The sequence below is a fragment of the Leptidea sinapis genome, chromosome 1 (assembly GCF_905404315.1).
Source record: "Leptidea sinapis chromosome 1, ilLepSina1.1, whole genome shotgun sequence".
Taxonomy (NCBI): Eukaryota; Metazoa; Arthropoda; class Insecta; order Lepidoptera; family Pieridae; genus Leptidea; species Leptidea sinapis.
The window spans coordinates 3,385,231-3,401,782 of NC_066265.1; the positions used below are offsets into that span (position 1 = coordinate 3,385,231).

Consider the following 16,552-nt stretch of genomic DNA (forward strand, 5'->3'; position numbering starts at 1 on the left):
CGTATAGCTTACCAGCGATAGAAGTTTGTATGGAAATTGCAATTCACGCGTCCCAATATAAGGCGAAAAGAATGACTTATCGGGTATATTGGGACAGCTTCAGATTATTTACAGCTAGTAACTGACAGTAGAAGGTAGTAATTTATCTCTATCTGTAGATAGTATATATTGGGAACGGCCATTAGACAACATACTTCATACATACTTTGAAGTGTTTATTTATATCTCTAGAAATCTAAAAATGCCTAGGCATGTGTTTGAATTTTTCAGATTTGTATAACTACAATAAATGAGGATGATATTGTTAGAAGGCTTGAAAAAATATTGTATGTTAGTTATTAGGAATTATTTTACTTCTGAGCTCTTTTTAATATTAACTGAGTTCAGTTCATCAACACATTTATTGCATTAAGAACAGTCTAATATAAATATTGATCATTGTTACTTTAATAAATGCCTTTGCTTCATTTCAAGACTGCACTTTTGTAAATATAATAATTAAGGTAAAATATTGAACTAGTTATAAATTACTTACTCAATGTATTTTGTTATTTTGCGTAATTATTGATGTTATATTTTTGTTATTTGCTTTTTATTGAAATACGTGTTGTAAATAAAATATTGTCACTTAATGCTTTTACTTATTCTAACCAACAAATTGAAAAAAAAACTCTAGGTACTTACAGGGTTATTGGCAATTCGACGTATCCCGTTAGGAGGTGATAGGTTTTTCGATAATTATAGCCCCTTCACGTTTTTTTAGCTTTTTTCAAAATATTTCCAAATTTAACAGCAAATTTTTTTATAAAAAAGTATGTTCCGATTTCAATCTCATTTTTCTTTTGATTTATAAAAACGATTAAACACTGGTTATTTCTCAATGATTAAACAACGATTATTGAACCAAATTTAAAACACGATAAATCAAAAATGGTTCACTTTGATTTTACTCAACATAAGCAGCTTTAAGATTTGGTGTCAGTGATAAGATAAAAAAGTGTTTTTTTGCAAACTTTATCGAATATCGACTTTGATGCATAGGGCATAGCATGCTTTAGAAAAAAAAAATTATTAAATCTTAATTTCTATTAAATTAAACTATTGAATTAAGTAGATTTTTTTATTAATAATCTTAAATATATAACAATATCAGAGCTCACTATCAATCTGCTAATCGCTGTCACTCCCACTCTGTCCGGGAACATAATCCTCATCATCTTCATCAGAAATATCCAGATCATCCAGATCTTGAAACAGTGATTCATCAACTTTAACAGCATCACCTGTAATTAATCAATATTTTATTAGCACGAGCCAAATCCCTGAATAATAATAGAAACTGTTTACTGTGTAAGCTTTCATAAAATCCAAGATTTTTTGAAAGAATGGCCACCCTTTCGTAAAAACAGACATAAGAACAACAGGCGCAAGACATTCAGTGCCCCCTTTTTGTTATTAATTTAATTTAGTTAATAATCAAATTGAATTACAATTAAATTACTTTGCTTGGCAATTGTCAATATATAGGCAATTGCAATATAACGAAATTTAGTCATAATCAAACACTGAATTTTTGTAGCCAATGCCGTGAAACTTTTTAAAGAGTTGTCATTATAATATATTCGATTCATATTAATAATATTGACACACATGCGATAATATTAATTTGCGCACTTCAATTTCTACATGTGGAAGAAATTCTTAGCATAGGATGCTAGCTTCAGTTAGCGCGTGAGTTGGGAGCATCTCCCCCCGCTTTCCGCAAGTGCCTGCAGTGTAGTGCTGTGCCGTAGTCGTCGCTTACCGTGTTATAGCGTTAATACTCAAGTTGCAATCCCGTGTTTTTTTTTTAATTATTTATCGCCAAGCACGAGAAATTGCGAAAACTATTTTGTGTGTGTTGAAGAAAGGCAGAATAAACATTTGAGATTTATTATTATTACATAAGTGTAGAGTAGTTAGTGTAGAATGATAAACTCTAACCATTGTTTTAATTTATCGACACACTCATGATTATGATTATCAATTATAATTAGGTCACAACACTATCACATTCCTGAACTCTGCATTCAACTCGCGCGATAGCACGCTGGTTTCTATTTTCACCACCAAGTAATAGTGTGCGCTTCACTATTTGTTCGGTTTTAACGGCGCCTTTGCTGGGCATGAGACTATTAGAGACTACATGTGGTTATGATGAATTCAGAGTCTTGTGAATTCTACGTTGGACTGCATTATAAGTGGGTGTGGTTTAGGTTTGAAGGGCGCTGTAGCTAGTGGAATTACTGGGCCAATGACACACAACAACTTATGTCTCAAGGTGACGAGCGCAATTATTGTAGTGACGCTCAGAATTATTAGTTCAATCAAGTTGAAAACATCTCTTGTTTCAAGAATAATATGATCAAACTCATCCTAACGCTTAATACAACACTAGAGGCAATACATGCTTTAGAGATTAAAAAAGAAATATTTATTTTTATATTAGAGAGGGCAAACGGGCAAGAAGCTCACTTGATGGCGACATCCGCAACATCAGGTGTCAGGTGATGCGTTGCCGGCCTTTAAAACAGATGCCTGTTATTGATTCCACAAAGAGGCTGTGTGAGGTGAGAAATTTTGAGGTGATTTCCGGTGGTGGACTTCAGCTGCTGGAATCAACCCGAACAGATGTTCTGAGCACTACCTGTGATAAATGCGGTAGAATATATATTCATAAATACCATCATCCAAGAATTTAAGATCCGACTCATTGAGTGTGGTGTCTCGTAAGAATAACTCTTTTCCTGTCAACTTATTCTTATCCTTTGCTTCTCGCTCCCTCTTAGCAGGTGTACCCATTTCAAGTTCAAACTGCTTCCTCCATGCTAAAAATGTCTCCACTGTTACTCTGGTACCTTCAAACCTTTTCTGAAATATATTAAATAATCTGTTAAATTCAAATATTTTTTTCGAATATAGGATTTTAATTTATTGTTAAAATATACCACATCGATTATGGGTACCACAACGGTGCCTCTTTCTGTCGTAAAGCTGTGTGCATAATGTGTAAGCATTTTTGTGTTTAGGTCCAGAAGGGCGCTGTAGCTAGTGCAATTACAGGGCAAATGAGACTTAAGGTCTGTCTCAAGCTGACGAGCGCAATTATATAAAAATTCTGAGCGTTTCTGCATTATAACGGGCAGGGCGTTTCAATTATCATCAGCTGAACGTCTTGCTCGTCTCGACCATTATTCTCGCAAAAAAACAGCCATTCGAAAATACATACCTACGCCACATACATATTACTTCAGACAGAATGTATTGGCATTGCCAGAATGGTATAGAAGGTATATATATAATAGCGGCCCGCTCCGGCTTCGCACGGGTATAAAATATAGCCTATGTCATTCACTGAAAAAATTACTAAATTCGATACAGTAGTTTTGATTTATTCATTACTGCCCGTGGTACGCACGCGCTACGTCCTGCAATTTTTAAATCTGTAATATCTGCGGAAATATTCTTTTTTTTTTTATGGAATAGAAGGACAAACGAGCATTTAAATCATATGCTGTAAAGGGCCATATAGATCTATATTAAATCAACAATGTATTTAACGTATTTAATTAGATAAAGATTAATGCTGTATTGGTTCAAATCGCTTCGAAAATTAGCCATTATTTGTCGTAAAAAGTAAATGACAAAAAAATGTTATTGTGGGACATCCATAAGAGATAGACATATACCATAGCGGAGTTTTCTGTAGACCTTTTCAATGTATACAATACTTAGTACATTGTTTTGATAAATCTCGTAGGGTTCAGCCTGGGTTTGCAATGTAAGCGGAAAAAATGTAATTATTTACGACATCACATTAGAAACCTTAAAATAACAGTATTTCTCCACTATTTAATGGATGTTATTATACATATAAACCTTCCTCTTCAATCACTCTATGTATTAAAAAAACCGCATCAAAATCCGTTGCGTAGTTTTAAAGATTTAAGACAGAGAAAGCGACTTTGTTTTATATTATGTAGGAGCGTACAGAAGGTCACAGCCAGAGATGTCAGAGATAAAGATCTCAGAGCTCTACAAAACAAAACCTTATAATAGAAAGACACTAGACACTTCATTCCATTGCAAACAAACAGAGTGACTCTGCAATGGATCAAAGGACACGGCAATTCACTAGGCAATGATGCTGCAGATGAACTAGCCAACAGGGCAATAGAGGTTGTAGTGCATGAACCAGAATCACTGCTATAAAAGGCAGCAAAGGACAGTGGCGCCTGCCACTGTCCTTTAAACAACCAGCTATTTACCATAGGTGTGACAGACAGCCCCTTATGCAGAAAGTGCATGTAGGCAGAAGAAAGACCAGAACATGCTTATAGAAAGAAGTGAGTGTGACAAAAAATCCTCTGAGCTCTAGCATCGCTTCTTGATGCCTGTAGCAATATAACAGGGACTACTGTAACGGTTCGGGACGGTTGGAGTAAGTAGACGAATGGATACAGAAAGTAGCCAGATTAAGAAAAGCTAAGTAAAAAATTCTAACCAAGCCACAGACTTAGTTTATTAATCAATATGGTACATGTCTATTAGTTGAAACTAATAGTTTTTCGAAAAACATAATTTATATGTGCAATAAAATATTCTGTAAAACATATTAATGTATTTTATGAATCAACTATTAATTAATACGCGAGAGAGTGTGGTGGCCGATTGTGTAGTGACACCTCTTGAGCATGTTTCTGTTACAATGGCAATAATATTAATTCATAAAATTTTTATCTAGATTGAATGATTGACATGGCTCCAACTATAAAAGTTAGGGGTACCTCGGTGATTTTTTTTTCGGAATGTCTATTAAAGAGAGTAAAGAAAAAATAAGTTTTCTTCTCATACTCTGTAGACATATATTTATTTTTTGTAAAAATAAAAGATTTATATAAACTGTTAAGAAATTATTTCAATTATGCTCTATTTTGGCGATATCTTGGGATCATGGTCTTAACAATAGACTACCTTTTTCATTTTTGACATTTGGCAATGCACATTTTATATTCATTTTATTTTTCTTACCCCCTTATTCATAATCGTCTGCTAACTTAAAGCATTGCTAATTCTCACTCTGTCTTCTTCTATTGACCTTAAGCCAGAATGAGAAAAAACACTACTAAGCGGCTGTTTAAAGTTAGCGGACCATTATGAATAAGGGGGTTAATATTTAACAATAGATTATTAACGCTGACCATTACACAATGTCTTGTAACATTGTTTACTTATATTATATTTAATAAAAAAACAATCACATATTACCATTTCAGCTTCTTCATCTGCTCTTTTTTTAGCAAGAACTTGTTCTTCTCTCTCTTTCTTAATCAAATCCCATTTCTCATTAAGCCACTCTTGTCCAGCTGATACTAGTGTGAAAATCATCACCATACCAAGATTATCTCTGCCCTAGAGAATAAAAATTCAACTATGAGTATTACATCTTTGTGCCGTTTGGTGTCGAGACACTATGCCTCTCCAGAGGCGCGGAGAATGTACAAAGTACTATCTACGCGCCTCAATAGAGCTACGGACCCAAGCACTGCCAACTATTTCCATCAAAAGATCAGCCTATCTATCCAAAGTGGAAATGCTGACAGTATCCATGGTACACTTCTCCGTAATGATAGTTGTAATTTAATATTATCATAGTATTGTTATAGTCATAGTTATATGATTAGTTTTGTTTGAATAAATTGGTTTACTATAATTCACATTTAAAGGAGTATTATTGCTTACATACACATCCAGACTCATTATCATCAAAGCTGGGACTAAGGACAATAACATGTTTTATAAGCGGATTAGGGGTGTGTCTTAACAGTTTTGTTCAATATAACATGTTAACTGGGTGAGGGATATCATTCATAGTTAGAGATAATTCTATTTGGTTTGTTGTGATGGAGTGGAATAAAGAATATACTTGGTTTTTTATACAACTTATATGATAACAACTCTTGAAGATCACTTTGTTTTTTGAAAAAAATGTTTTTCATACTGAACCTGTCATCAATTTTTAATTATCAAATATTGAATGAATGTGATTGTAGGTATGGTCAGACACAGAATCTATTTCTGTTTCTTCTATTGAGAATTAAGTCTACTATTGCTAGGACAACAAAGATATCTTCTTCACCGTAACTCATTTTGAAATGAAACACAAACAGATGAAGTAGATAGATTGGTTTGCTAAATTGTTTTTTAACATGTTTTGTTAAAACATAGGCTCAGCCTAAGAAATTTTAAATTAAGATGTTGATATTTTGATGTTGATGTAACAGGTAAACTCTATCTTACTTTGAAATATAATACATATAAAACTTTGCAAGGTTTTATAAATTATAGTGTGCAAGTCAAAACAATTAAACATTATTAATTAGAATGAGAACTTAACTGGAAAAAATATAGTTGTTGTATCACAAAACCTGTTTAACTTCTGTAAAATATACAATAAAGTATAGTTTAATTATGTACCCATTTTATATATATATATATATATATATATATATATATATTTCAGCTTTAGGTGGTACCCCCTATGTAAACAATAAGCATTTAAATATAATTAAACTTGACTGGTATGTGGTAGTGCATATTGGATCTACTAACAAATACTATACTAATTTATTACAAAAAAACATAATAGTACCTGCATAGATCATATTTTATACATCTAGACAGACTGTGACAACATCAAAAAACAAAGATTAACAGTTATCCTCTATTTTCAGCAATGCATGCACATTAAAAAACAGTGACATACAAATTGCGAGTGTAAGACATCAAAGATGTGGGACTCGAAGCCACAACCATGTGAGCACTCTTCCAACTGAGCCAACCGTTCGAGTGATGTATCATTGATAAATCTTGTATACACTTCACCTCAAGTTCAACTCTCAGGTAGCAGGGCTTCAAATTTTATTTTTCTAATTAAGCCCAGAAGTGAGGGTTATCACTTTAAAATATATATTGTTTAAAACCTGGCCTGTTATTTCCCATTGTCTAGCAAGAGGCTCTATCTAGACGTATAAGTTATCTAAGATTACCTGTTCATTGAGTAGTTTGAGCAGTTCATTTTTATCAACTATTTCACCAAAATTTTCTTCATTGGATATTTCTATTAGTGGCACTTCTTCAGGATATTTTGGAGTGTATGTAAAAATAAGTTGACAAGCTAGACCATCTCCATCATCATAAGTTTCCGATTTAATTGGTATATTAAACTTGTGAACTGGTTCAGTCTGTAAAACTTAAAAAAATCCAAGATTATTTCCGTATAGTGCCAAAAGATATGTTTCACACCTATAAAACTTACTTTGCATATCACCACAGTAAATAGAATCTAGAGCTTCTACTTCACTAGCCTGTTCATATTTATAATCCATTTTTAGAGGTTTTAAGGAGAGGATTTAAATGAAATAATACAAATGTTTATGTCTAAAAAAATCAAATTAAATAATAATATTTCACTCTGAAGTTTAATACAAATCAAAATAACCTCTATGCAAGATAAATCGAATTATAGTTCTAAATAAAAGTTAATATTCTTCTTTTCTAATTTCTATTATAATTTTACCTACAAATTAAATTGTAATTATTTTGAATTCTAAAGTTTGAGGTTAAACCTTTTTTTATAAGATTTAATGGCCTGGTAACGAGCAGCGTTAGCAACTTGAAGTGGACTGACTATCGTACCAGGGGAGTAAAAATTATCGTACATGGATCGAAATTATCGTATTTTTTAGGATAATGTCTATTATAGATAAATAAATCATATAAATTGTAATATTGATATGCATGCAAGTACTTCTTTCTTCACTTAATTTGAATAATTCCGTTTGTCAGAGCGAATACAGACATATAATCATAATAATATAACGAAATAACTGCCAACTTTTCTACACGAAAATATACGATACATATGAAGTGTGAACATAATCGAAATATCGAACTTATATTCTCTTGTTCGCATTGGTAGATGCTATACTAACCAATAAGAAAGCGTGTACAGCAGGCGCTGGATAAAGTTACAGTATCGGCAGTGGTGAAACTTAGTAGAGCGGATCGTAAGGACCAATAGGAATAGAGAATTTGTATTTCCCGGTATTTTCCCAAGATTTTATTGGACAAAATAAAATCATGCTACTGCGATTTAGACTATAAACGCATGAGTGAAATAATATGAATTCTCAAATTTTGCATCATGATAGAAATTATCGTACAATCTGCGTACGATAATAATATGCTATCGTACATCGTACGTAGGCACAAAATTATCGTATGTGTACGATAATTATCGTACGGTTCCGAACGCTGGTAACGAGACCTTTAAGCCAGGTTAACCCTTCAATCGTGTATATTTTCACTGATTTAACATAACTCGTTCGACACGGTATAGTTTAACCCTTGAAGTTAATCCATAAAGTTTAAGTTATAAATGGTTGACTGGAGCGACAATTGACATTGAAACATCAAAATTACTTAACTAACTCCTGAGGAGTTTGATTGATAATTGATATATCTAAGATTAATTCTATTAAAGGTATCCGTTAATTTATTTAAATGGTACGGGATGCAAGTTAGTAATGCACAGCCACTTAATACTACTACTTGTCAGTGATGCCATTTTTTTCACGTAATTTCAAAATCGTTGACGTTAACTTCTGATCCTATCCACGCTTTGCTCTGAAATCGTACAACGGTATTCTCCTAACATTTCTCTAGAACGTTAATTCGATAAAGCCGCGCGTCAACGACAAGTGTGCACTATGTTACCAATATAATTCTACCAAAGCCAACATACTTCTACTACTAATAAAAGGGATTATGATATTCTTACGATATATTCTATGCTCTATTGACTCCACAATCCCAATGACATTCTATACATATTATAGACAATGCACCTCATACAAAATCAAAGCCGAAATATGGCATATAATACAAATGACACCTTCGACTGCTATGTCTATACATTTCTGCGTTTACTCCAGTTGTATAAAATATTATTGGTCAATAGGCAGCAATGTAAACACCATTTCAGTTTCAGCTGCGTATTTTGAATTTAGAACCCGATTTGGACAGTGACATGAGTGGAGTAGCAGTTAGGAATTTTGAATCCAGACAAAAATGTGGGTTGCTATATGCTTTACATATTTGCGATGTAAATAAGTATCAATTATCACTAGGTAACAGAAGTATTTCTGTGATTACGTGTAAATAACACTAGTATGAAAGCGTTCACGTTCTTGTAAGCCGTTCACATTACACAAAATACAATATTGGTAATCAATGTTCACTAGGTCTTTTAAAAAATACCAAATAAACAACCGTCTCAAAAACACTATTCCAAACCAATAGATATAATATACAGTAAAAAGTAAAAAAATAGTTGCTTATTTTTATACAATCAAATTAATAGATCTAATTCTAGTAACATAGAACAGGGAAGCACCAGCTTTCAAATAAAAAAATAATTATCAAAATCGGTTCACCCAGTCGAAAGTAACAATCGTAAAAAAAAACATACCGACGAATTGAGAACCTCCACCTTTTTTGAAGTCGGTTCTATTCTATTCTATTCTTCCTACTGTGGCTTCTGTGGAAGATATACCACAGATTTGCCAGAATCACGTTAGATTAGACTACCAAGCTTAGAGTATGTGTCTTCTAGTTTAACGGTAATAATCGGTGTTCAGATTACATAAAGTTTAATTTTCTAATAATATCTGAAACAAATAATATACATGCTTGTAAGACTATAAACGACATACACAAATAGAAATACTTAAGTAATTAATTAATATAAGTACAAAATAATATTTACCATACCATACCATAATTATACCAATTTCGAAAATCTGAGTCCTATTCAATCCTAGTCCGAACTTATCAATACCTAAGTCTAAAATTACTGAGGGTTGGAAAGTAAGAGCACTAAAAGGTATTGAAAATGAAGGCAATTTAGAATATTGAAAGAGAGTTTGGGAGCTGAGAGAATAAAAGGTAACTATTGATAATGCAAGGTCTTTTGTGTTCAGGTGCAATATTATTATCATTGTATAAAACAACTAATTGCTCTAATTTTTGGAGTAAGGGATGAACTCGGCAGCCCGCTAGTTTAAATAAAATTTATTGACCAGGAATTGTCTACGTAGTGGAAGGGGAGGATCCACACATTCTACTTGCATTGCATTAATAGGGCTGGATTTCATAGCTCCCAATACTATGCGTAAACATTTAGACCTGCTTTGTTTGCTGGGATTAAGAAAATAGTGCCATAATCTAAATGAGTGCGAATTATGGCATTGTATAATAATTTTTGAGTGACGGGGTGAGCTCCCCACCAGACACCAGACAATGAGCGAAGAATATTAATATTTATCTCACATTTCTGTGAGACATAATCAAAATGCTTGACGCCAGATAATTTGTGATCCAACCAAATACCCAAAAACTTAACATTATTAACAATTGGTAGATCATCATTATAAATTTTAATTTTAATAGGTGGAAGAATTCTTTTATTTGTAAATAAAACTACCTTACTTTTAGATGTTGATAGAGACAGTCCATGTTGTGTTAAATATTCAGAAAGATAATCAAGAGCATTATTTAAATGATTAGATGAATCTTGTATAGACTTGTCAGAAGAATACAGGACAATGTCATCTGCATATTGCAATATCTGACAGAAAGGTGTAACGGTACTGTTGAGGTCGTGGGCATACAGATTATAAAGAAGGGGACTAAGGACTGAGCCTCGAGGTAAACCTTTCCAAACTGACATAGGAGGGAGGTAAGAGGATGGACCTTTAATAGTGATGGATCTCTCCATTAACATGTTACATATGAAACGGGATAACTTCACGGGGATACTCAGCTGGTTGAGTTTACTCCTGAGTAGAGGAAGTGAAACGTTATCATATGCAGATTCTATGTCAAGAAAAACTCCCACAAGGTGTTCATTTCTGAGGAGTGCTATTCTAATGTCAGTTGTAAGGATACCTAAGCTATCTAAGGAGCTCTTGCCCTTTCTGAAACCATACTGGGAGTTGGAAAGGAGATTATTGTTTTCAACAAACCAATCAAGTCTTTGTTTAATCATGATTTCAGAAACTTTTGCAAGAGCAGAAGAGAGGGCAATTGGCCTATAGCTGGTATATTCTGACCAGGTTTAAGTAATTGAATAATTACCTGATTTTTCCAAGGAGGGATGGAACCAAGATCAAAAAGGTTATTGATTACGCTAAGATAATATTCCTTGGATGTAGATGATGAATTTTTAATGAAAGAGTATGGGATTCCATCTACCCCAGGAGCAGAGTCAACTAGGCCATCCAGAGCAAGAAGAAGTTCAGAGAATGAGAAGGGGGACTCTAAGCTGTGAGTTGAGGCTAGAGGGATTGGGGGGGATGGAAAATAGTCCATATTTGGAACTGAAGGGGGGACATCCTATCTGAAAAGGAGTCAAGCCATACAGAAGGATCCACATTAAAATCACACACTTGATCACAAAATGAACCTCTAAATTTTTTAATTTGTTTCCAGACAGTTGAGGATGGAGTGCTTGGTTTTAAATTCTGGCAAAAATTAATCCAACCTTGTTTTTTCTTTTTTCTAAATAAATGGGTAGCCTTGGCCGCCACTTTTTTATAATAAATAAAGTTTGACACGGACATGTTTCTATTGTAATTTAATTCAGCTAATTTCCTTTCTTTAGCAGCAGCAGTACACTCAGAGTCCCACCAAGGAGTTGAAATCTTATTTAAAACAGGTTTTTTTAAAGGGAAGTTGTTGTCAGCACATGTAATCATGGCATTAGCTAATTTATTATAATTATCTACTGCATTAAAATGGTTAGTGACTGGAAACTCAGCAATTTTTTTATCAAGACAAGAAGAATATTTAGGCCAATTTGCTTCTATTAATCTATATTTAAGAGATGGGGAAACATTTTGGGTTGGAATTACTTTGTCAGGGATAGAAATGATTATAGGAAAATGGTCACTACCATGAAATTATGTAAGATGTTCCAAGAAAGGAGAGGAGCCAGACACGGAGAACATAAGGTGAGATCAACTGCACTTTTGGGATTTGGAGATGGTGAAACCCTTCGGGTTGGAGACCCGGCGGACTATACCCATCTTGGTTATGTTGAAGTTTGGGATTGTTGCTGTATATTTATTGGCAGATAATAGGATATGAGGGTTATCTAAAAATTTGTTTGCATCACCAAACGATTTGAATGTAACAGCTATTTTATTCCTACCGATTTTTTTTATGCCGTCAGGGCAGATATTTGGAATTTTATGCCTATGCAGAAGTTGACCGAATTTGATGGGCTTTATAGTTTGGCCTGAGGTAGGGTCTTCCTCGATACGAGAAACATGGATAATAAATGGACCTTTATCAAAAACCGTATATTTTTTAAAACCAATAACTAAACTTGGGTCACAATATACATTCTGAATGGTGGCCAAAGCCAGATCCGTATCAGTCATAGTTTTTTTTGCAGCGTTTTCTTCTGAGCTGCTTGTATGTATACGCCGTTTTGACCCGGCGAGTGTGGGAATATCCGGAGGGTCCGGAGGTTCCGGGGGAGAAATCTCCATTATTAAACGGTTAGTATAATGTAAAAGGTTAGTATAATGTAAAATTATAATTATTTATTTATTTTATTTATGCAATATTTATTTTCCTTTGTTTTTTTTTCTTTGACATTAATTCAAGTTACACTTTTTGAGCGTGGTGATCGATAAGAAAACAATTTTTCTTCTTTTATTAAGTAAATGAGAAGTTAATATTGTTCAAAATATTTTTATTATCTAACAATACATGTAGGTTATTCAGGAATATTTATCATTGAAACTATAGGTGTATGGTAACTGAAATAAGAAACATAAGTTTCAGACTTGATATCTTCTAAATATCTGGAAAATACCGCGTCTATGGTGGTCCCATATTTTGTTGTGGATTCTTGTGGATCATTATTCATTTTCAAATTCAATATTTTCGAAAGAAAGGTTGTCAACCGCTCTGATTTTTTATCAGCGAAGTTGATGTTGAAATCGCCAGCCAAAATAAGTGTATATTTGTACCAAGTATTTTTGACCCTTCTTCAGTGCACTCCAGTTGCTCGGATTATTTTTTGGATACACTAAGTGATCCAAAAAAGTGAAAAGAAACGGATAAATTTATTTATCGTAGTTTTATATTTTAACACAAGATGGTACTCGTTTCCCATTGAATGGATCACAACTCACAACTGACACATTTTCATATTATTATTATTTCAAAAATAACAATGTAAATAAAAAATAAATAATATTGAGGTTATTTTTGATAAAATTAATTTGAAAAAAAAAGCAAACGTAAAAACAGCAAAAAAAGTGAGTAAAATATTTATATAAATTGCAAGATTTGATTACAGACAGACAACGGGACAGGTGAAACTAAATAAAAATGCTCGTCATAATAATAAAAATGAAAAAACGTGATAAAAAAAATAAAAAAACAATCAAGACGTACCCCAGGCCCGAACCTGGGACCTTCTGCACAAAATGCATACGTAATAACCGCTGTTCCACGGCAAATGTAATGTAAACTATGGCGAAATATCTATAGAAATATAGTATATAAATCTTATCTTAAAATATTCGTTTTATTATATAAATAAAATAACCTTACCGATGATAAGTCTGATAAGTCACACCATCTTTTTTTTGAGCGTTAATGTATTATTGAAGCACTTTTTATAGCACACTTAGGCTTGTTGATTGCCACACAGTTTATTCCCTATATATTATTATACTCTTTGCAGTTGACACACGACTAAATAGAAAAGTGTGCTTACATTGTCCTAAAACACACTTTTGCCGTTCCACTGTCAGACTGCGAATGATATGTCCAGAACGTCATTGCACAATCCACATGATGTTTTGAGTTGTCAAGTCAACCAAAAATCAAAATTTTTCAGAATTCGCATTATCTAAAAATTAACGTTCGATCTTGATACGAGAATACTAGTCTTATGATTTTCCAAAATAAAATGAAACTTTATCACAATTGGAACTCATTCTTCAATTTATGTTACAAGAATACGAAATTTTACTTTTTGACTTAAGTTCACTTCGATACTATTCTCTTTTTGTACGCATAAGTTAAGAATTCACCCGTTTATGGAGGCTCTCAACAATTGTAATAAACGAATTCCTATTGTAAGGAAGGTATGTAATATCTTTTGATATATCAAACTAGCCTCAATTTTGGGGGTTTCTCCAGGTTTTTTTCAACCGTTATTTCGGTTAATTCTTAATTATTACTATAATTAATGAACAAAATTTGAGTTTCTCATGTTGCAGAGACGAAATTGATGATAATAATAATTATTGTTTTATGTAAGGCTTATATCTGTCTACATCCGTTAATTATTGAAAAACATTATATCCTAATCACAGAACAGTAACACTGAGTACCGAACAATATTACTGTATGAACTTGTCATGCTCACGATTTTGAAGTATAGTTCGTGACAGATACGATACTAAAATGGCGAATGATTCACTCTCACTCACACATGTAATATCATATAACTGGCACCTGGCTTATGCAAATTGCAATCCCTATTTAGCTGTCAGATTGTCAGACCGATCTGTATCGCCATTTAGATTGACAATTTTATTTAGATTCGTTTGCGTTTCATTTATGACAGGTTAATATGTCAGTATGTCACTTAGATCACAATAAATAAACATAAATAATATTCTTCAATATATCTTAAGGTATGGACACTCCTGAATCACTGAGCCCTCAGGATAAAGAGCTTTCATTATCGCGGTAAGTCTTTAAAAAATGTTTTCAATCCTGATACAATGCTGTCAAAATAATCCCATATAAACAGAATTTGCCATGAAAATACACAGAAAACCCGTAAACTGTTAATTACCAAAAAAAACAATTTATATTTAGATGCCATAACTCCTACAAAACACAATTCCAAGATTTCATATTTAAATTTAAAAATTCTGTTTCAGAGATTCAGTTGCGAATAAGAAGGATTACAATTATGCGGAGCTTCGTGAGAAAGCCCTTGAAAATTTTCAAAAACCTAATCTACCTAATATAAATATACCAGAGAGAATAGTGATTTGCTTGGATGTTTGCTATGATGATCAAAATTCACTTTATCGTTTAGGTGATGGTACTACCTTCACTCCTACAGCTATGTATAAAAGAGTGCTTAACTTTTTTATTTATTCCAAATATGCTATAAATAAAAAAACTGAGTTTGCCTTAATTGTTTTAAAGAATTCAGAGGCTTGTTTGTTACAAGGTTTCACCAATAATATTAAGGATATTATAGGCAAGATTGATTATGTTAATGGAGAGGAAAGTAACACATCCAGTTTTGACTTTAAAAATATATTAACTATTATAAGAGATGAAATTGAAGTACCTGAATATGAGCAATCTAAATGTATGATTCCCCCTCCATTTATTATAAGAATGTTAATTCTGTATGGTCGCTCAAACTGTATGCCAATAATTGACCAAAACGACTTATACTTGAAATTTTTGAAGAAGGAAATGTACGTTTACATTGACATTTTGTTTGCTCATGAAGAAGAATGTTCTGCCTTCAAATGTGAAGAAATATATGATGCACTCCAAGATCTAGACAATGGGTATTCTTATGTGTTTGAGGTATCCAGAAATGCTGCAAAAATTCATGATTGCATTGCAAAATTACTAGCACATCCCTTGCAACGGCCATTACAAAAAAACACCAACTATTCTTTTGAAAGCAGGGGTTAAATAATGGTCCTTTGGAGTGTAAGAAGATTAAATCTTGAGCTGTGAATTATATCTTTAATTCCTCAGACATTGTCACTATTAAAAATTATCTATTAGCTTAGTATGATTTCCATGAAATTATGCCAGAGGATGATAATTACAATAAAACCACAAAAATATAAATCAATCTTTTATTTTAAAAATAAAAACAAAGTTACTAATCAAACTATACACATGAGTAAAACAAAAAAAAAAATAAAGAAACCTGTAAAGAAATCATAAAATATCATACTATATACAGTGATTTGTATATGAGAACAACAAAATAAATACAAAAATGTATTCAGACTATCAAATATATTCATATAAGCATAATTTATACCTAGGCAAAAAAAAACACTGCAGGAAAGTATAAAACAACAATAATAAGTACAATGTTTTACTAGAAAACAAGTTGAATATTTTTTTTTTATATTCAATTCATATTAATACTGATTCACAATATCCACAAGTTGTGCCAGAAAATAATGTTAACAGCTAAGTCTTAATTGTTACCAAATTGTATGCAGCCTAATCAGATTTGTGACAAATTTAGGCCATTAAATGAAAAGTTTCTAAAATGGTTTGTTATTGTATTTTGTTTTCGTTATTTATATTATAATATTAATTTTAATTATCCGTTGATAATATTGACTAATAATCGAAATTATGAAAT

General features: G+C 32.5%; 2 protein-coding genes across 4 annotated transcripts; one reads left to right on the top strand and one right to left on the bottom strand.

Moving 5' to 3' along the window:
- Positions 1-1,106: 1,106 nt before the first annotated feature.
- On the bottom strand, positions 1,107-7,641 carry LOC126969011 (RWD domain-containing protein 1). Of its 3 annotated transcripts, none has more exons than XM_050814297.1 (6): positions 7,623-7,641; positions 7,358-7,479; positions 7,089-7,291; positions 5,308-5,451; positions 2,724-2,910; positions 1,107-1,283 (listed from the first exon to the last, which is right to left on the bottom strand). In XM_050814297.1, exons 2-6 carry the CDS (start codon positions 7,425-7,427, stop codon positions 1,171-1,173), a joined length of 717 nt encoding a protein of 238 aa, XP_050670254.1. In that variant the 5' UTR covers positions 7,428-7,479; positions 7,623-7,641; the 3' UTR covers positions 1,107-1,170. The 3 variants fall into 3 exon arrangements, with proteins under 3 accessions (XP_050670254.1, XP_050670246.1, XP_050670238.1); XM_050814289.1 differs by having other exon boundaries at positions 7,619-7,637; XM_050814281.1 differs by lacking the exon at positions 7,623-7,641 and having other exon boundaries at positions 7,358-7,610.
- A 6,984-nt stretch (positions 7,642-14,625) lies between these two features.
- On the top strand, positions 14,626-16,020 carry LOC126968941 (BRISC and BRCA1-A complex member 1-like). The gene is made up of 2 exons (XM_050814174.1): positions 14,626-14,880; positions 15,078-16,020. Exons 1-2 carry the CDS (start codon positions 14,828-14,830, stop codon positions 15,856-15,858), a joined length of 834 nt encoding a protein of 277 aa, XP_050670131.1. The 5' UTR covers positions 14,626-14,827; the 3' UTR covers positions 15,859-16,020.
- Positions 16,021-16,552: the final 532 nt, after the last annotated feature.

Bases quoted from the DNA above. Each gene is read 5' to 3' on its own strand.
- LOC126969011 (XM_050814297.1), bottom strand. From the start codon at position 7,427: ATGGATTATAAATATGAACAGGCTAGTGAAGTAGAAGCTCTAGATTCT. The intron at 7,292-7,357 runs GTAAGTTTTATA...GATTTTTTTAAG, and splicing joins TTACTGTGGTGATATGCAAA to TTTTACAGACTGAACCAGTT. The intron at 1,284-2,723 runs GTATTTATGAAT...GATTAATTACAG, and splicing joins TCTTAAATTCTTGGATGATG to GTGATGCTGTTAAAGTTGAT.
- LOC126968941 (XM_050814174.1), top strand. From the start codon at position 14,828: ATGGACACTCCTGAATCACTGAGCCCTCAGGATAAAGAGCTTTCATTA. The intron at 14,881-15,077 runs GTAAGTCTTTAA...ATTCTGTTTCAG, and splicing joins AAAGAGCTTTCATTATCGCG to AGATTCAGTTGCGAATAAGA.